Source organism: Solanum lycopersicum, chromosome 5 (genome assembly GCF_036512215.1).
Source record: "Solanum lycopersicum chromosome 5, SLM_r2.1".
In the NCBI taxonomy this organism is placed as follows: domain Eukaryota; kingdom Viridiplantae; phylum Streptophyta; class Magnoliopsida; order Solanales; family Solanaceae; genus Solanum; species Solanum lycopersicum.
This window is the reverse complement of record NC_090804.1, coordinates 58,268,777-58,288,964: the sequence shown is the minus strand read 5'-3', so window position 1 is coordinate 58,288,964 and position 20,188 is coordinate 58,268,777. Positions and strand designations below refer to the sequence as shown.

The following is a 20,188-nucleotide window of genomic DNA, read 5'->3' as shown; positions in this document are numbered from 1 at the left end:
GAGTTTCTAGTGATGTCCTTCGGATTGACTAATGCCCCTGCAGCATTCATGGAGTTCATGAATGGGGTGTTTCGACCATACCTTGATTCTTTTGTGATTGTTTTCATCGATGACATCTTGGTTTACTCTAAGACTGAAGAGAACCATGTCTGACACCTGAGGATTGTACTTCAGAGGTTGAGAGAAGAGAAGTTGTATGCCAAGTTCTCAAAATGTGAATTCTGGCTTACTTCTGTGACATTCTTGGGACACGTGGTGTCCAAGGAGGGTATTAGAGTAGATCCGGCCAAAATTGAGCCAGTTAGAGGCTGGACGCGACCTACTTCACCTACTGAGATTCAGAGTTTTGTGGGATTGGCTGGCTATTATCGATGATTTGTTCAGAGTTTCTCTACTATTGCAGCTCCATTAACTAGATTGACTTGACAGGATGTGCGTTTTCAGGGGTCTGATGAGTGTGACCTGAGCTTTCAAAAACTGAAGACTTTGTTGACTTCAGCTCCTGTGTTGACTCTACCTGAGAAGGGTGTAGACTTTACAGTGTATTGTGATGCTTCAGGAGTTGGATTGGGTGGTGTGTTGATGCAGAAGGGGAAAGTGATTGCTTATGCTTCTAGGCAGTTGAAATCCCATGAGAAGAACTACCCTACTCATGATTTGGAGTTGGCGGCTGTGGTATTTGTACTTAAGTTATGGCGTCATTATTTGTATGGAGTGCATTGTGAGATCTTCACTGATCATCGGAGTCTTCAGTATCTCTTTAGCAAGAGGGATTTGAACTTTGAGGCAATGAAGATGGCTTGAGTTGCTGAAGGACTATGATGTGACCATTCTGTATCATCCGGGGAAGGCCAATGTTGTGGCCGATGCTTTGAGTAGGAAGATTCATAGCATGGGGAGTCTTGCATCTCTTAGTGTTGAGGAGAGACCATTGGCTAGAGATGTTCAATTGTTAGCTAAAAGTCTTGTCCGAGTACAGATCTCAGAGGAGAGTGATGGGATGATTTCTTTTATTGAGGCTCGATCTTCTTTAGTCAAACAGATTCGTGCATACAAGTTTGATGATGAAAAATTATGTCTCATTCGAGACAAAGTATTGAGAGGGGAAGCTAAGAAGTCTGTCCTTGATTCTGATGGTGTATTGCGGATCGGAGGTAGAATTTGTGTGCCCAGGACAGGCGATTTGATTAGAATGATTCTTGAGGAGGCCCATTATTCTCGATATTCCATCCATCCGAGAGCGGCAAAGATGTATCATGATCTGAGTCAGCATTATTGGTGGTGTGGGATGAAGAGAGATATTTCAGACATTGTTTCGAGGTGTTTGACTTGCCAGCAGGTCAAGTGTAAGCACCAGCGGCCCGGGGGTGTATCTCAGAAGATGCCTATTCCTACTTGGAAGTAGGATTGGATTAATATGGACTTTGTTGTGGGTTTGCCGACCACAGTGGGTGGTTATGACTCTATTTGGATTGTTGTTGATAGGCTGACCAAGTCTGCCCACTTAATTCCGGTTCGGGTGAAATATACGGCAAAAAAGTTAGCCGAGTTATATAATAGTCAGATTGTTCGACTACATGGAGTTCCTATTTCTATCATATCAGATCGAGGTTCACTATTTACTTCTCATTTCTGGAAGGCATTACAACATGGTCTGGGTACTCAGTTAGATATGAGTATGGCATTTCACCCTCAAACAGATGGTCAATCTGAGCGGACCATTCAGGTATTGGAAGATATGCTTCGATCGTGCGTGATCAATTTTGGTGCTAGATGGGATCAATATTTACCATTAGCGGAGTTTACCTATAGTAACAGTTACCACTCTAGTATCCAGATGGCCCCATTCGAGGCGTTGTATGGAAGGCGGTATAGGTCTCCGATTGGTTGGTTTGATTCGATGGAGATGGACTCTTTGGATACAGACTTGCTGAGAGATGCTATGGAGAAAATCCGTATGATTCAATATAGATTATTGACAGCTCAGAGTCGACAAAAGAGTTATGCAGACCGGAGAGTTAGAGCCTTAGTGTTTATGGAGGGTGATCATGTTTTGCTCCGAGTATCACCCATGAAGGGTGTGATGAGGTTTGGAAAGAAGGGCAAGCTTAGCCCTAGGTTCATTGGACCTTTTGAGATTTTGAGCCGAGTGGGAGAGGTGGCCTATAAGTTGGCCTTGCCACCTAGTTTGTCGGCAGTTCATCCTGTTTTCCATGTATCTATGCTTCGGAAGTATATTCCGGATGAACCTCATGTGCTTTCACTTGACTCTGTGGAGTTGGGTCCAGACTTTGCATCTGAGGAGGAGCCTATAGCTATTTTGAATAGGCAAATTCGAAAGCTTAGGACAAAAGAGATTGCTTTACTGAAGTGCAATGGAAGCACCGATCAGTGGAAGAAGCAACTTGGGAGACTGAGTCTGATATGCGTGCTAGATATCCTCAACTTTTTGAAGCTTCAGGTAATTTCTTTTACTTTATGTTCGAGGACGAACATGATTTTTAGTGGTGGATAATGTAATGACCCGGAAGGTCATTTTTGAAAATTTTGAATATTTGCTTAACTTGAGTTAATTAATGGATGAATAATTGAAGATTATTGATTAAATTAATAGTTAATGGACTAAAGTGATAAAAATTTTAAGACCTTATACCCTTTAGACTATTTAATAGAAAAATATGGGTAAAGTTTTACCACTTTTAGTACATAAATAATTCAGAAAAAGAAATAAGGAAAAGAAAAAAAAAGGGCGAAGGGTTTCTCTACATTTGCGGCTACGAACGGCTTAAGGTAAGTTTCTTTTCCTTTAGTTTCTTATTTTATGAACATACATGTGCATACATATCAATATTATATAGTTAATTTTATATATGTGTGTATAACAATGAAAATAGATTGCATGAAAAAAAATGAACAGAAAAATCACGTGAACAGTAAAGAAAAAGAAACCATTTGAGGTGGATCAATGATTGGTTCATGATGAGCCAATCATTAGTGGGTCAACGATTGGCTCATAATGAGCCAATAATTAGTGGGTTGAAAAATTAAAAAAAAAGAACAAAATAAAAACATAATGCAGAATACGTAATGGCATCATTAGGCGTAAATTTCAGAATATTAGTTATTATATTATGGTTCAAGTCTTGATATATTGGTATGTAATTTAAATACTAGATGAATAAAATTTTGTGAGTACCATTTAAATTATGACGTTGGAAAAATTTGGGATGCAATTCTAAACTTGAAACTTGAAAACTATGATAGTGGAAATTTTAATTGACATCAAGAATTACAAACTTGATTATAAATTTGGGGTGTATTTTTAGGTCAAGGTTAAACACATAAAAGTGTGAGTGTTGTTAGTTCTGAAACCTTGTTGTGAATATATACTTGAATAGATTCCATTGGTTCATAAGCTCAACGGAAAGGGAAGGCTCAAGTCGAAGAGTAATTATTCGATTGGCTAAGGCAAGTGGATTTCTAAACTCTTGTTAAGCGTATGAAATTCGTGTATTTATTTGTGTGGTATTGAGAACGATTTGGAGACTTGTTGCTTATTTGTTAGTGTTGTATTCCTTGCAGTAAATTGTGTTTTATTATTAAAATGGTTATCTCCTCATTTTCATTTGAGCATGTCAATTGCATTGAATCTGAGACATGATTGTGGTATAAGGATGTATCATTTTGAGGGTCTTATCGCGCGCCGCGATGGATATTATATTTCGAGGGATGTATCGCGCGCCGTGAAGGTTACTATTATCGAGGGTCGTGTCGTACGCCGCGACAAATGCATGGACAGATGTGTCCCCCATGGGTCCCGGACTGAGAGACAGCGGGTGTGTATCGTTAAGAAAGACATGCATCATAATACTTGACATTGCATCTAATGGCATTGAACATTTTATTATTGATGAACTTGAACACGTGTTTTGCTGATCTTGTGATTATTTCTCTGTGAAGCTTGTGACTGTTGAATATTGAGTTGTTATTGAGAATGTGTAAACTGATAGAGTGTGGTTATTGAGTTGTGTATTTGGTAAACTGTAAACTGTTAGGTTGTAGTGTGGAAGTTTAGATACGGTGTAAGAAGTATCCGTATTTTGTTCACTTAACTTTTGTTTAGAAGTTTACTTGTTGGGTACCGCGTGGTTTGGTACTCACCCCTTGCGTCTACAAATTGTTGTAGGTTACGAGCCCGAATCTTCGTGACTCCTGTTATTCTTTTCGTTTCCGAGGCATCTTGTGGAGGGTTGTGAGGTAGCTGCTTGTCATCTCACCGGACTTTCCTACTCCAGTTTATGACTTTGTTTTTACTTGGAAGACAACTTCATTTTAGACTTCCATATTGTTTCAATTCTAATATTTACATTAGAGGCTTGTGCACGTGACAACCTGGTTTTTGGGATTGAATTAATATGACTTGGTTTCATACTAGAAATTGTTGTTGGATTATCATTTACTTTCGCACTTTGTTAGATATTGGGTTTTAGGCTGACTTGTCTTGGTGGGATAAGACAAGTGTCATCACACCTATTTTCGGGTCGTGACATTAACGTTTTCGATATTTTTATTTAGTTAATAAACAATATGAAAATATTTTTAAAAGAACTTGATAAACTTCATCTAATCGTTATTTTAGTTATTAGAAGAACATAATTACTTTTATTTGATACTTTTTTTTATTAATAATTAATTTTCCTTATTATTTTAATATAATAACGGATAAATTTTGAGCGGCAAAATTTTGTAACGGCTGTATAAACTATCTTTCAAAATCCAACGGTTTTTCAAAATAACAATAATGTTCAGTCGTTCATCGACTGAATGAATTTTTCAAAATAATAACGGTAAGCACATCAACACTGACTTACCAAAAAAATACTTAAAATGAATCAACATTGACTTACAAAAAAATTAATCAAACTGAATTAACTGTCGTTTGATAGACGTCCATTAATAATTCTGACATCTCGCTCAATTTTAACGAATTATTCTTTTTAGTCGTAGTGAACCTTCTAACTTCAGATTCCAGAGCTCACGACTATTTATTTACGAGTGAAATTATTATTTTTTAACGTATTCGACATTTTTATTCGGTTAATTAAACAACATGAATTTTTTTTAAAAAAAATCAATAAATTTCAAATAATCGTTATATAAGTTATAATAACGAGCACAAAATCACTTTTTATTAGCAAAACAACTCCTTTTTTGTTTTGATAATTTATTTTTTCTTTTTTTTTATATTAAACTTATGCTTATCATTACTTAATAATAAATGTTATATATTATGATTTCATATTATAATTTCGTAAAGAAATCCTAATTATTTATACAAAATATAATAAAAGTTTTTTTCTTTTTCTTTTTTTAGAAAGTAACGCCAAGCCGTTTATATTAAAGCTGTCATGACCCAAATCCGGGCCGCGACTGGCACCCACACTTACCCTCCTATGTGAGCGAACCAACCAATCTCAACCTTAATATTTCAAGGTAATATCAACATAAAGTAATGCGGAAGACTTAAACTCATTAATAAAATCAATAACTATTATTATTCCCAAAATCTAGAAGTCATCATCACAAGAACATATATAATCAAATTACTAAACTAAGAGTATTCTAAGAAGCTAAAAATACATAAGAAGCTAGTCCATGCCGGAAGTTCAAGGCATCAAGACTTGAAGAAGAAGATCCAGTCCAAGCTAGAAGCATTAGCTCACCCTGAATTTCCGATGTAGTAAGACTGGCTTGAGTTACTGTTGCGTCGAAGGTGACGGCACGTTTGCTGCACTCCACAAATAAACAAGAAGAAAACAATAAAAGTAGGGGTCAGTACAAAACACAGGTACTGAGTAGATATCATCGGTCAACTCAAAATAGAAAACAGTATGTATTAAGCAATATCATAAAATCAACTAATATCCTTAGCATGCAGCATTTACAGTTACCATAACCCTTGGTTACAACACCAAGCACATCAATGAGGACTCACACCTCCTCATCATACTCATTTGGGAATTTAGTTCATTAGATTGGATATATTAACATATTTCAAGATTCATTATCTTTATTCCCCTCGTGTCGGTACGTGACACTCCGCTCCTCAATATACTATCCTGGTGTCGATCGTGACACTCCGATCCTCATTCTATCCTGGTACCGGAATGTGGCACCCGATCCATATTCTATCCTAGTGTCGGAACATGACACTCCGATCCTCATATACTATCCTGGTACCGGAACGTGACACCCGATCCATATTCACTACAAATTCGTAATGCCCATACCTTGTTCGAAAAGCAGTCTTTGGCACGTCCGTTGCCCGTATTTTCAATTGGTGATAACCGGATCTCAAGTCAATCTTAGAGAAGACACAAGCACGTTGTAACTGATCGAACAAGTCATCAATGCGAGGAAGAGGATACTTGTTCTTTATGGTTACCTTGTTCAACTGCCGGTAGTCTATGCATATCCGAAAACTCCCATCCTTCTTCTTCACAAACAAAACCGGAGCACCCCAAGGGGATGCACTTGGTCTAATGAAACCTTTGTTCAATAACTCTTGAAGTTGTGCCTTTAACTCTCTTAACTCTGCGGGAGCCATTCTATAAGGGGGTATAGAAATGGGGTGTGTGCCCGGTTCGAGATCGATACAGAAGTCAATATCCCTATCTGGTGGCATACCAGGAAGATCTGCAGGGAACACATCCAAAAACTCACGGACTACTGAAACCGACTCAATCGAAGGCACTTGGGTAGTGTCATCCTTGAGATGTGCCAAGAAAGATAAACACCCTTTACTAACCATTTTCTTAGCACGAAGAAAGGAGATAATACGCACCGGATTGGAAGTGTAGTCACCCTCCCAAACTAACGGATCTGTCCCAGGCTTGGCTAACGTCACCGTTTTAGCATTACAATCCAAGATCGCAAATTGCGGAGAAAGCCAAGTCATACCCAGAATTACATCAAAATCATCCATTTCTAAGATAACCAAATCTACATAAGTGTTGCTCCCCACAAAGTTCACCAAACAAGACCTATACACCTTTTCAACTACCACAAACTCACCCACCGGAGTAGAAACACGAATAGGCATATCAAGTAATTCACAATGTAAAGTTAGACCATTAGCAAATGAGGAAGATACATAAGAAAATGTGGATCCAGGATCAAACAATACAGAAGCCATGCAATCACAAACCAAAAGATTACCTGTGATGACAGCATCAGATGCCTCTGCTTCAGACCGCCCAGGGAAAGCGTAACAATGGGCCCTATCGTTCGTCTGTCTGTTGCCCCTACCTTGTTGCGATGTAGTGGCTCCAGTTTGCCCATCACCTCGGCCGTTTTGGTGACCACCATTTCCTCGACCACCACGTCCTCCAGAATAACGGCCTCTGCCATGACCACCTCTACCTCTAACATTTGGAGGTCTGTAACTCTGTTTTGGACAATATCTCTTAATATGTCCAATCTCCCCACATCCACAGCACTCTCTGGGTTCATGCATAGGTCTCTCAGAGAAGTGTTGACCGGTCGGAGGTGGACCCCCAACTACAGTCTGTAGTGAAGACTGAATTGGTCGGACTGAGTAACTTCCGGAACCTTGTCCTCTAGAGTAAGAACCATTAAACTCACCTCTCTTTCGAAACCTTTTTGATGTCGATGTCGGGGTGAAGTCGTCTGGCTTCACTCCTTCCACTTCTATCACAAAGTCTACCACCTCTTGGAAGGATTTTGCCGTTGCCGCTATCTGTAAGGCCGAAATCCGCAATTCTGACCTCAACCCCTTCACAAACCGGCGAATTCGCTCTTGTGGACTAAAACACAGTTGGGTGGCATACCGGGATAATGCACGAAACTTAGCCTCATATGCATTGACCGACATCCTACCTTGCTCTAGGCTCAAGAACTCATCCTTTTTCCTATCCCTCAAAGTTCGGGGGATATACTTCTCCATAAACAAGCTAGAGAATGAGGCCCAAGTCATAGGTGGTGCCTCTGTTGATTGACACTCAATATGTGACCGCCACCACATTTTGGCGTTCCCTTGAAACTGATAACTCACGAACTCAACACCAAACCGTTCTACTATACCCATCTTGTGTAGTAGCTCATGACAGTCAACCAGAAAATCATAAGCATCCTCAGATTTCGCACCCTTGAAGACTGGAGGTTTCAATTTCAAGAACTTACTGAAAAGTTCATGCTGATCATTTGTCATTATAGGCCCACTAGTCAGACGTGGAAACGTGCCTATTTCCAATGGAACATCCATGCGGGGAGCCATAGTAGCCGCATGTTGTACCTCCGGAGCCTGAGGTGCTGGTGCAGAAAACACTGGGGGTGTCTGGCCCTGATCAGATAACCCGCTAAGATAAGCCAGAACCCGATTGATCATCTCTGGGGTAGGTTGGGGTGGCAATCCCTCATTCTGCACTTGTTCAGTTTCCCCATCCTCCCCTTCTCTTATTACTTCCTCAGTCGGTGGAGGAGTCACTGCCCTAGTATCAGATGGGCTAGGTGTTAGTCCTCTTCCCCTAGAGGACGTCCTCCCACGACCTCTACCACGGCCTCTTACCGCTGCTCTTCCTCGAGCTACAGCCCAGTGGCTGGCTCAGTCGCACCCTGTTCTGCCGGTGCTGGTGTTGATGCTGGCGTAGTCGTTGCTCTAGTTCTAACCATCTGCGAAAGAGAGTGAAGATGGTCAGATACCAATTCGTATCGCCTAGATACCAATTGGACTCAAGTAGTAGCACGAAAGAAAGAATGAAAGAGTGAAATTTTCCTAAAGTCTTATAGCCTCTCAAGGAAAAGTAAAGGCGTCCCCCTACCGTTCCTTAAGACTCTACTAGACCTGTTCTTGTGTGATGAGACCAACGAACCTAATGCTCTGATACCAAGTTTGTCACGACCCAAATCCGGGCCGCGACTGGCACCCACACTTACCCTCCTATGTAAGCGAACCAACCAATCTCAACCTTAATATTTCAAGGTAATATCAACATAAAGTAATGCGGAAGACTTAAACTCATTAATAAAATCAATAACTATTATTATTCCCAAAATCTGGAAGTCATCATCACAAGAACATCTATAATCAAATTACTAAACTAAGAGTATTCTAAGAAGCTAAAAATACATAAGAAACTAGTCCATGCCGGAAGTTCAAGGCATCAAGACTTGAAGAAGAAGATCCAGTCCAAGCTAGAAGCATTAGCTCACCCTGAATTTCCGATGTAGTAAGACTGGCTTGAGTTACTGTTGCGTCGAAGGTGACGGCACGTTTGCTGCACTCCACAAATAAACAAGAAGAAAACAATAAAAGTAGGGGTCAGTACAAAACACGGGTACTGAGTAGATATCATCGGTCAACTCAAAATAGAAAACAGTATGTATTAAGCAATATCATAAAATCAACTAATATCCTTAGCATGCAGCATTTACAGTTACCATAACCCTTGGTTACAACACCAAGCACATCAATGAGGACTCACACCTCCTCATCATACTCATTTGGAAATTTAGTTCATTAGATTGGATATATTAACATATTTCAAGATTCATTATCTTTATTCCCCTCGTGTCGGTACGTGACACTCCGCTCCTCAATATACTATCCTGATGTCAGAATGTGACACTCCGATCCTCATTCTATCCTGGTACCGGAACGTGGCACCCGATCCATATTCTATCCTGGTGTCGGAACATGACACTCCGATCCTCATATACTATCCTGGTACCGGAACATGGCACCCGATCCATATTCTATTCTGGTGTCAGAACGTGACACCCGATCCATATTCTATCCTGGTACCGGAACGTGGCACCCCATCCATATTCTATCCTGGTGTCGGAACGTGACACCCGATCCATATTCTATCCTGGTACCGGAACGTGGCACCCGATCCCCTAATCTCACCACTTTCGTTCATCAAGCCTTCTTTTATACCAAGGCATCATCATTAACAAAGTAGATTAGGGTTTCTTTTCAAGATTTGGGATTCAATAGCTTCATCATGCTTATTTATTCATAATTACATAATCACATCATTCATGCAAGCATACAATTAAGCATATAGAAGGGTTTACAATACTACTAACACATATCATTCGCTATTAAGAGTTTACTACGAATAGCATGAAAGCCATAACCTACCTCCACCGAAGAATTGAAATCAAGCAAGTTAATCCTCAAAGCTTGGTGCTTTCCTCTTTTCTCGATCGTTTCTCTCTCTCCCTTCTTGTTCTTTCTGTTTTCTTATTCAAACCCTCTTTCTTTTACCCAAATTAGTATATAATTAAGAATAAAAGCTGGCAATAATACCCCACTAATTAACTTAAGGTTACCTCTTTTAACCCCCAAGTAATTAGACTTATTAACATTAACCCACTAACTTTATAATTAAGGCAAGAATAGTCAAAAACATCCCTTAAAACGTATCAAGAAATCCGACCCAGACTGGGATTGCGCAACCTGCGACGGCCCGTAGTGCCTGCGACGGTCCGTCCTGCAGGTCGTCGCAAGGGTCAGAGACTCAATTTCCACTAAATAATCTGTGACGGTCCGTCACGCCTGTGACGGTCCGTCCTGCCATTCCGTTACGAAGTTCAGAGAGTCGATTTTCAGTACCAAATTTCAGATTTTCTAAGTGTTTTGAAACGAGACCCTGCGACGGTCCGTCGTGCCCATGACGGTCCGTCGTTGGGTTCGTCGCCTCAGCCTGTTTTTCCAGAAATAAAATCTGCTGCTCAAAACGACTAAACAGGTCGTTACAAAAGCCAGATACCTCTTTCCATTTTTCACTTACAACCAAACCATTTTCACTGAAAAACTCTTTTCACTGTGTTTTTTTTTTCTCTCAACTCAACAATGGTGTACTCTACTATTACTAGCTCATTATTTGAATCGGTAATTCATGCTTCATCTTCAGTGGCACCGCCTCTGCCGGAATCGCTTACTGTAAAATCCGGTTCTGTTGGTACTGGAAATCAATTGCGGTTGTGCAAAAATTGCTGGGATGGTCTGGGGATAACAAATTTTTAAGAATAATAACATTAAATCCCTCAACGCTTACTTACCAAAAAATTATTAATTAAACTGAATTAACGGCCGTTTGACAGACATCCGTTATTAATTCTGACATGTTATTAAACTTTAACGAATAACCTGTTTTACTCAAACAAAAAATAATTATTCATTTCAGATAAGATAAGTGAACCTTCTAACTTCAGATATCATAACTCACAACTAACTTTTTACGCGCGAAATTATTAATTTTTAACGTTTTTCATATCTTTGTTTAGTTGATAAACAATATGGAAATGTTTTTTAAAAGAACTCGATAAACTTCATCTAACCGTTATTTCAGATACTAGAAGGAAATAATTAGTTTTATTAATACAATTTTTTTCATAAGCAATTGATTTTCCTTTATCATTTTGATAAACTTCGAGCGACTTGTCAAAATTAGTTACGGCTATATAAACGATTTTTCAAAATCCAACGGTTTCTCAAACTAGCAATAATGTTAACTCGTTCATCAATCTACCGGATTATTAAAAATAATAAAGGTAAGTCCCTCAATGCTGACTTAAAACGAATAAACAATCGTTTGAGAGCTGTTAATAATAAGACAGGTCGCTCAACTCTAACGAATTATCTGTTTCGTCGTATAAAAAACAAGCCTCCGTTTATCCATTTAAGATAAGATAAGTGAAACTTTTAACTTCATATTTTATAACTCACGACTATTTATGTACACGCGAAGTTATTAATTATTAATGTATTTGATATTTTTATTTAGATAATAAACAATATGGAAATATTTTTAAAAGAACTTGATAAACTTCATCTAATAGTTATTTCAGTTATTAGAAGAACATAATTACTTTTCTTTGACTCTTTTTTTTTATTAATAATTAATTTTCCTTATTATTTTAATATAATAATGGACAAATTTTGAGCGGCAAAATTTTGTAACGGTTATATAAACTATTTTTCAAAATCCAACGGTTTTTCAAAATAACAATAATGTTAAGTCGTTCATTGACCTAACGATTTTTTTTAAATAATAAGGGTAAGTCCATCAATACTGACTTACCAAAAGAATAATTAAAGTTAATTAACGGTCGTTTAACAGACATTTGTTAATATTTCTGACATGTCGCTCAACTCTAATGAATTATCTGATTTAGTCGTATAAAAATAAGTATTAATTTCAGATTAGATAAGTGAACCTTATAACTTCAAATTCTATAACTCACGACTATTTATGTACGCGTGAAATTATGAATTTTTAACGTATTCAATATGTTTGTTTATTTAATAAATAATATGAAAATGTTTTTAAAATAACTCGATAAAATTTCATCTAACCGTTATTTCAGTTATTTAGAATGACATAATTACTTTTATCAGTACACTTTTTTTTGGTTTTTAATAAACAATTGATTTTCCTTATTATTTTACTACCATTAGGAATAAACTTTTGCGACTTGTCAAAATTTAGTAACGCTATATAAATAATTTTTCAAAAATTCAACGGTTTTCAAAATAGCAATAACGTTAAGTCGTTCATCAACCCAACGATTTATTAACAATAATGACGGTAAGTCCCTCAACATTGACTTACAAAAAAATTAATCAAACTGAATTAACAGTCGTTTGACAGACGTCCATTAATAATTCTGCCATCTCGCTCAATTTTAACGAATTATTTTTTTTAGTCGTAGTGAACCTTCTAACTTCAGAATCCAGAGCTCACGACTATTTATTTACGCGTGAAATTATTATTTTTAACATATTTGACATATTTATTCGGTTAATTAAACAACATGAATTTTTTTAAAAAAAAATCAATAAATTTCAAATAATCGTTATATAAGTAATATTAACGAGCACAAAATCACTTTTATTAGCAAAACAACTCCTTTTTTGTTTTGATAATTTCTTTTCTTCTTATTGTTCTTATATTAAACTTATGCTTATAATTACTTAATAATAAATGTTATATATTATAATTTCCTAAAGAAATCCTAATTATTTATACAAAATATAATAAAAGCTTTTTTCTGTTTCTTTTTTTAGGAAGTAACGCCAAGCCGTTTATATTAAAGACAGATACCTTTTTCCATTTTTCACTTAGAACCAAACCTTTTTCACTGAAAAACTCTTTTCACTCTTTTTTTTTCTCTCAACTCATCAATGGTGTACTCTACTGTTACTAGCTCATTATTTGCACCGGTAAATCATGCTTCATCTTCAGTGGCACCGCCTCTGCCGGAATCGCTTGCTGTAAAATCCGGTTCTGTTGCTACAGGGGAATCGGTTCAGAAATGATCAGAATGGCCTGGGGATAACGTGTTCAAGCTAGTTGATCCAATTGCTAGAGTTGGTGGTATAATTGGGCGGAGGGGAGAAGTTGTAAAGAGGATGTGTAAAGAAACTTGTGCCAGTATTTGTGTTCTCGAAGGTACTGTTGGCAATGCTGATCAAATTGTAAGTTTTTAATCGAATAATTTTTTATAATTCTTTAGATTTTTTATTCTTTTTTGGAATTTTTGTTTGAATTTGGATGATTTTGATGTGTGTAAAAACATCAATTGTTGTGATAAAACAGTAAAATTCATCAAAAACTTGTATGAGTTGATTCGATCCAAGTATTTTATATTTGCTTCATATGTTTTTCAGGTTTTAATATCTGAGGTATCTCCAGCAATGGATGCTGCTTTTAGAATTTTTATCTGCGTTGCGGGGCTAAACAATGATGATCCAGGAGCAGTAGCTGCATTTGTGTCTTCAAAGTTATTGGTGGCTTCAGCACAAGCCATTCACCTGATCGGTAAAAATGGTTTCACGATCAATTCAATACAAGAAAGATCAGGTGTTGTGCTAAGAGTATTACCTACAAGTGAGATCTTTAAGTTTTTTACTAATATGGCGTGACACAAAACATTCAGTCATCTCGTATATAATAATTTCTGAATTTCACAAATAATGTGGCCCTTTGAGCCACTAAAGATGATAGGATTATTGAAATACATGGATAAGGTACGAAGGTTCTCAATGCTTTTGACGTAGTTGTTAAACTACTGAGGAAGTTCCTGGTCCATCATAGCATGATATGGTTTTTGAGAAAATGGTAATTTTAATACTTTTAAATAAATTTTAATTGTCTATATATATATATATATATATATATATATATATATATATATATATATATATATATACACACACATATGTGTGTGTATGTGTGTGTGTGTGTGTTTTTAATACTTTTCGTCCTGCATCTGCAGCTATTTCTGATTACCAAGACCCTTACTTACTTGATCATGGAACTGCCGTGTACTCCAAAACCCCACGGTCTACACTACCACGATATGGACAGGATATTGTAACAAAGGTCATTTTATGGATACTCTATGTCTCCATTTTCTACCAGTATCTTGGATTTTATGGATTCATTGTGGTTTGAGTTTGTCCCATTTTGTTGCGAAAAATCAATATTTATACCGTGCAGAAATGTTGCCATGACTTAGAGTTTGAGAAAAGATCACTTTGTATCTTACCTTTTTAATTTCATTTCCTTTTGTGTTTTTGAAACATGTTTGTCCTAGTTGTCCTGAACTAATTTAATATATCCGTTATGAGAAAGGTCCGGTAGATGACTGTCTTAGTAGAAAACAGAAACAAGGATATTGCCGAAGAATGGTTCCTACCATGAGCCAGGTTTCAAGGATATTCGTATTATCACGATTTCATGCTTGTGACTGAATGATAAATTTAGTAATAAAAAATTGTCTTTTGAACTTAATTGACATGAGTTACATTTCATAGTAATCATTTAACATTTTCGTTCTGTTTAATTATTTACTCATTTGCACTTTCTGTGCTGACTGTGTATTATAGTAGCACTTCAACCTGAACAGAAAAGAAAATCTCAGGGAGAGTTAGTTTTTAATTGGAATTATTGTAGTTGTGTTCTCGTTTCTTTCTTGCTCTACATATTCTTTTTTCCTACTCTTGAACTTGAATCTGTAGAAGCTCTTTCTTTCTGCTTAGCCATTAGCTAAATGTTTCTATCCTTTTTCCTTCTCAGATCACAAAGGTTATGCAAGTACCGCTGGGGTATGCTGAGGAAATCATTGGTGCTGAAGGCTTTAATATAGCATATATTCGCCGCACAAGTGGGGCAACTCTTACTGTGCAAGGGAGCCGAGTACCTGAAGAAATCACTATTGAGATTAAGGGTACCTCATCAAAGGTGAAAGCAGCTGAACACCTTATTCATGTACGGAGACCATCGTCCTGCACCTCACTTTTTTTCTTTGCAAAGAGTAATTTATAGTTTCATAAAAGTCAGAGTATAGAAGGCGATCATGGCCCTTTAGCTGGTGTTGTTATTCACTTATATCTCTACTCTACCAGATTATACTCTTCCCTTTGGGACCTTTTTTCTTGGATTAAAAAATATGTTAAAATCTCATTACACGTTTCATAAAAAGAATGATTCAGCTAGCTTTTGCTTGTTTATTCACTTGTATTTGTGCAGGAGTTCATTAACAACCACAAAGAGCCAGCCCCATGAACGTATGGGACGCGTGAGCCTAAGTTTGGTTCTTTTTCGCGTTATGGAGACCCTTATTCTTCATCATCTTCGTTTCCACCTCAAGGTTTTGAGGGGTATGGATCGTCCTTTCCACTTCAGAGTTTTGAAGGGGTATGGATCGTCTAGTTTAGGAGGAGGATACAACAGTTGTAGATACCAAGGGCAGTAGTCTTTGTGGAATACTTACTGCGAAACTTCTCTTTTACAGTTCTTCTTGCGAACTATGTTTTAAATGATTTTATGTATCTAATTAACTTTAAGTTCAAGTTCTATTGAAACTTTGGTATTGGAAATATGTATTTTGGTGCTGCTTCTTTTGTTTATAGATTAAGTAAAATACGCGAGGTGTAGGATACCAGACCGAGAAATTCGGGCAACCATTCCCCTATGTGCCAATCGCTAGCGCATCCAGGTCCCCGGAGTTATTTGTAAAATGTTATCCAAAAGAGTACTTTTGTAAAAATTAATTATTGTTTTACCAATAAATTTAAAAAACACTTTTGATTAGTAAATAGTGTTTAATCAAGCTTTTTATGTACTATTTTTTAGAAAAGTGCTTTTAATGAATAATTACTTTCTTTCAGCTTATTCGAACAATAAGCATTTTTTGTAATAAAAAAAGAACTGTAAAAAGTGTAGAACTTGTCAATACTATTAGGTTCGAATTATATAATTTCTCTAACCTAATTATTTTATAAAATTTATCATTCATTATGAAATTGAGCAACACTAGTGTCTTTGTTGTGACGTTTATAAGGGTTATATAGATCATTTTCTTGATTCACATATGATGTTTATTGATCTTGAAAAAGTCTATGAATAAAAATTTGAGGAAAGCCCTCTCAAGATGCCCAAAGTTTAGAGGTGTACCAGTGACTTACATTAGGAAGATGATGATATGTATAATGGGGCCAAGACTCGGGCTAGAGCGGTGATAGGAGAGTGAGAGCACTTTCCAATTGAGACGAGATTGCATCGGGGATCAACACTTAGAATGAATCAAAAGGGTTTAGGTTGAGTAAGAACAAAATAAAATAATTGAATAGAAAATTCAATAAAAGATATTCCAAGAGAGATAATTTCAAGCATTTGGGTCTTTAATCTAGGTAACTATGGATGTTGACTAAAATGTAACATATTATGCGATGTGGAGAAAGTGGAGTCTTGCATGTTAAAAAAAATCACCTAAACTAAGTTCTATTGAGTGGTGGCTAGACAAACTTTGTTTTGTGGGGTCTTGCTTTCAGAATCTTGCATGTTAAAAAAAAGTATCACCTAAACTTTAAAATAAATTCTATAGATTGCATGGTGGCTAGAAAAACTTTGTTCAATGGGATCTTGCCTTCATATGATTGCGTATTAAAAAAAAGTATAACCTAAAATTTAAGATAAGTTATACATAATGGTGGCTAGACAAACTTTGTTCTATGAAGAGGAGTCAGAGGCGAATCTAGGATTTTTCGAACATAGATGCACCAAAGTAAAATGTATTGAAGTGAGAATTGATTCTTAATTCTCAAGGTTAAAAGCTAAAGATTTAACCATAAAAGTGGACCATTTAGACTTCTTGTATTACCGGTGCCAAAATGTACGTAATATTATATGAATTTCAGAAAATATATATATAAAATGTCTTCTTTTACAAAGAGACTACGGGTGCCTGTGCGGCTGTGCCTTATATTTTGGCTCTAAATTCTCCACTGGACTGAGTGTTAGCCAGTCAAAAATTCCCATATTTAGAAGATGTACGTTGTGAAAATAAGGATGATGGATGAATGTATGGGCATATTAAGAGTGAAAATAGGAATGAAGATATTTGAGTCTAAGTGGTAGTGACCTCTATGGAGGACAAGATGAAAAACGATGTTGAGATGATTTGATCATGTGAAGAGGAAACACATAAATACTACAATGAGTAGGTTGTATATGGTAAGTAAAAAAGGAAACGTGGAGATAGGCCAAAAAGTATTGTGAGATTTGATTATTTAAAATATGGTGCAACTTTAACATATTGATCTAAGGGTGTGGAAGTCCAGAATTAGGGTAGGAGGTTAATAGATTACGGAGTGTTTTCTTGCTTTTGAACGAGTTTAGGCTTTATGGTGCATGTCATAGTATTAGATTATATTTCTAATGATTTGCTTTTGAATTATGGAATTATCTATTGTTTGTGGTGTTTCGGTCATTGCACTAGTTTATTGTTACTATTTTTATATTAATTTATATGTTTTCTTCTCTATCGATTTTCTTTTTATATCTTATATGATTCTTGTATTCGAGTAAAGGGTCCTTCGAAAATAATATCTCTATCTCCATGAGATAGAGATCAAGGTCTACATACAATTTGCCCTCCCCAAATTCCACTCGTGAAATTTTACGGGATATGATATTTTTGTTGCCATCTTGATTCACATGTAAATATCATACACTTGTGCAGTTAGATTTTTCATTCTATGGGAAAGGGATAGAAATCTAAAATTTTATTCTTCTATTGTAGAATTCGGTGATTAGTGATATTGAAGTTAAACATTTGGCTCAAATTTTGAGATTTCTGTTACAATATTATATTTTAGTTTTAAAATTCAAGTTAAAGTATTGATTCAAAAGTCTCCACTCTATTCATGTAAGCCCTTTTTTTTCTTTTTGTAGTTAGATAAGTTTTATAGAGAGGTGGTTAATTAGATCATCATCCTTGTTTAATAGATGAAGTGTTGTTCAGTCTAGAAATCATCACATGTTTCGAAGTTGCCTGTTGCAGAGATAAGGATGTTATTGAGATAGATGTGTAGACATATTAGGATTTGCAAAATTAGGAATATAACGTTTTCCTGGAGAAGGTGGGAATGGCTCTCTGATATACAAGATGAGAGAAGTGATACTGATATACTTTTGATATGTGTAGAGAAGGGGAGCCAACAACTAAGTGATCATTTGAGAAAGGTTGGTTATTAGGGTTACGTTGACTGGCTGTAATTAGACGATCTTAAGAGATGTAAGTAAAACTTTATTAACCATCAAAATAATAAATTCAAATTAGTCGTTGAATCAAAGAAGTTAAAAAAACAACATTTGAGAAGTTACATGAATAATTTTTTTAATAAAACAATTATGAAAATAAATATAAAATTAGCTTGTTTCACTTCCTTTGGAGAAAAAAGGTATATAAAAATCATTTGTGTAACAATAGAAATATACCTGAGTCACTTTGATAATAAAGATATATTGCTCTGAATGACAAAATTAAGAATATTATCGTGATCGACCTATGAAAATAAAAATATACATAGTCTGAGACTTGTTTCTAGGGTTTCTTTAATTTCTACATTGTATCCTTGAAAAAGGCATATCAACTACTCCCTTAGTAATTTTGGACAAAGTCATCGTTAAATAACGAAACAAGTGCAATGTTTTACTAAAACAAGCTCGAAATCTTAATTATTGTTACTTGTATGACTTGACATATTTTCTTGATAATTACATTATTATCTTCATAATTTTCTGTATAGTAGTTATACATAAACTGATATATTATATATAAAGTAAATAAATTTTGAAGGACAAGTAATGTGTACATTTTATTTAGTCATGGTGTACGGATGTATACACACATCCAAATGAACTAATTTGGGCGTGAAATCCTGACAATTGAAGGTACTGAAACATAACACGATAGATAAATTTAAAAAAAATTATACTACAATATAAAATAACGATATATTCATATATACTTTCCAAAAGAACTCATTTTAATTTTGATTGCTCTGCTCGATTAAACACTTAATAATTTGGAATGATCGATCATCAAATTAAAGTTACTTATAGTTGTTATACTTCAAAAAAATCTTTTCTTACCTAATTAGCTTAAATGATTATCTTCACAATTTATTTTTTTTAACCAGTGATATTTAATAACGTTACAACATTTGATATTTTTTTAAATAAAAAATTAATTCTAACAAAATAAAAAAAAATTGAACTAATTTAGAATTTAACTTAATACCTGACTTGATTCATCCCTTTTAATTGTAAAATTTGGTCGAATTTTCGTTCATTTAGTATTAATCAAAACAATATTCAACATATGAAATGTTGTAAATTAATGACTGAAATGTAAAAATAATACTGAACAAACATATGAGTGCAAATATATTATTAGGTCGAATTGGATTCTAAGTTAATATATTAGTTATTTTATTTATTTTTTGGAATAATGAAATTATTATAAGACTTTTAACAAAAAAATATACTACTCCATATCTTTTAAATTATTCATCATTCTTTTAGTTTTTTTAAACAATAAATAATATTTCTTTCTTTTTTATCAATTATTAGATTTAACTTAAACAAGATATATTTAAGATCATAAGATAAAAAGATATTTTGGTATATTATATGTATATCTTTAGTTTAAGATGGTAAAAAAAATAAAGCATTTAATTAAAACCAAAGAAATAACTATGCATGTTATAAATTAAAAATTAAAAAATAATTAATAGTTAGGCATCCGATTTATTTTTGACTTTAGATTACTAATTAGCTTAAATTGTCAATGGAAATGTCAATCTCTT

The 20,188-nt window shown here is 35.4% G+C and overlaps 1 protein-coding gene and 1 pseudogene across 1 annotated transcript; both read left to right on the top strand.

The window, feature by feature from the left end:
* Positions 1 to 892: 892 nt before the first annotated feature.
* On the top strand, positions 893 to 2,606 carry LOC138348922 (uncharacterized). The gene is made up of 5 exons (XM_069298520.1): positions 893 to 1,251; positions 1,486 to 1,610; positions 1,701 to 2,017; positions 2,234 to 2,461; positions 2,595 to 2,606. Exons 1-5 carry the CDS (start codon positions 893 to 895, stop codon positions 2,604 to 2,606), a joined length of 1,041 nt encoding a protein of 346 aa, XP_069154621.1.
* An 8,273-nt stretch (positions 2,607 to 10,879) lies between these two features.
* Positions 10,880 to 15,599, top strand: LOC138348921 (RNA-binding KH domain-containing protein PEPPER-like; annotated as a pseudogene).
* The last annotated feature ends 4,589 nt before the right edge of the window (positions 15,600 to 20,188 follow it).

What these genes read in the sequence shown, in the direction of transcription:
- LOC138348922 (XM_069298520.1), top strand. Translation starts at nt 893, where the DNA reads ATGGGGAGTCTTGCATCTCTTAGTGTTGAGGAGAGACCATTGGCTAGA. An exon ending in CATCCGAGAGCGGCAAAGAT is followed by an intron (nt 1,252 to 1,485) that starts GTATCATGATCT and finishes TGTTGTTGATAG; the next exon opens with GCTGACCAAGTCTGCCCACT. An exon ending in AGAGTTATGCAGACCGGAGA is followed by an intron (nt 2,018 to 2,233) that starts GTTAGAGCCTTA and finishes ATGCTTCGGAAG; the next exon opens with TATATTCCGGATGAACCTCA.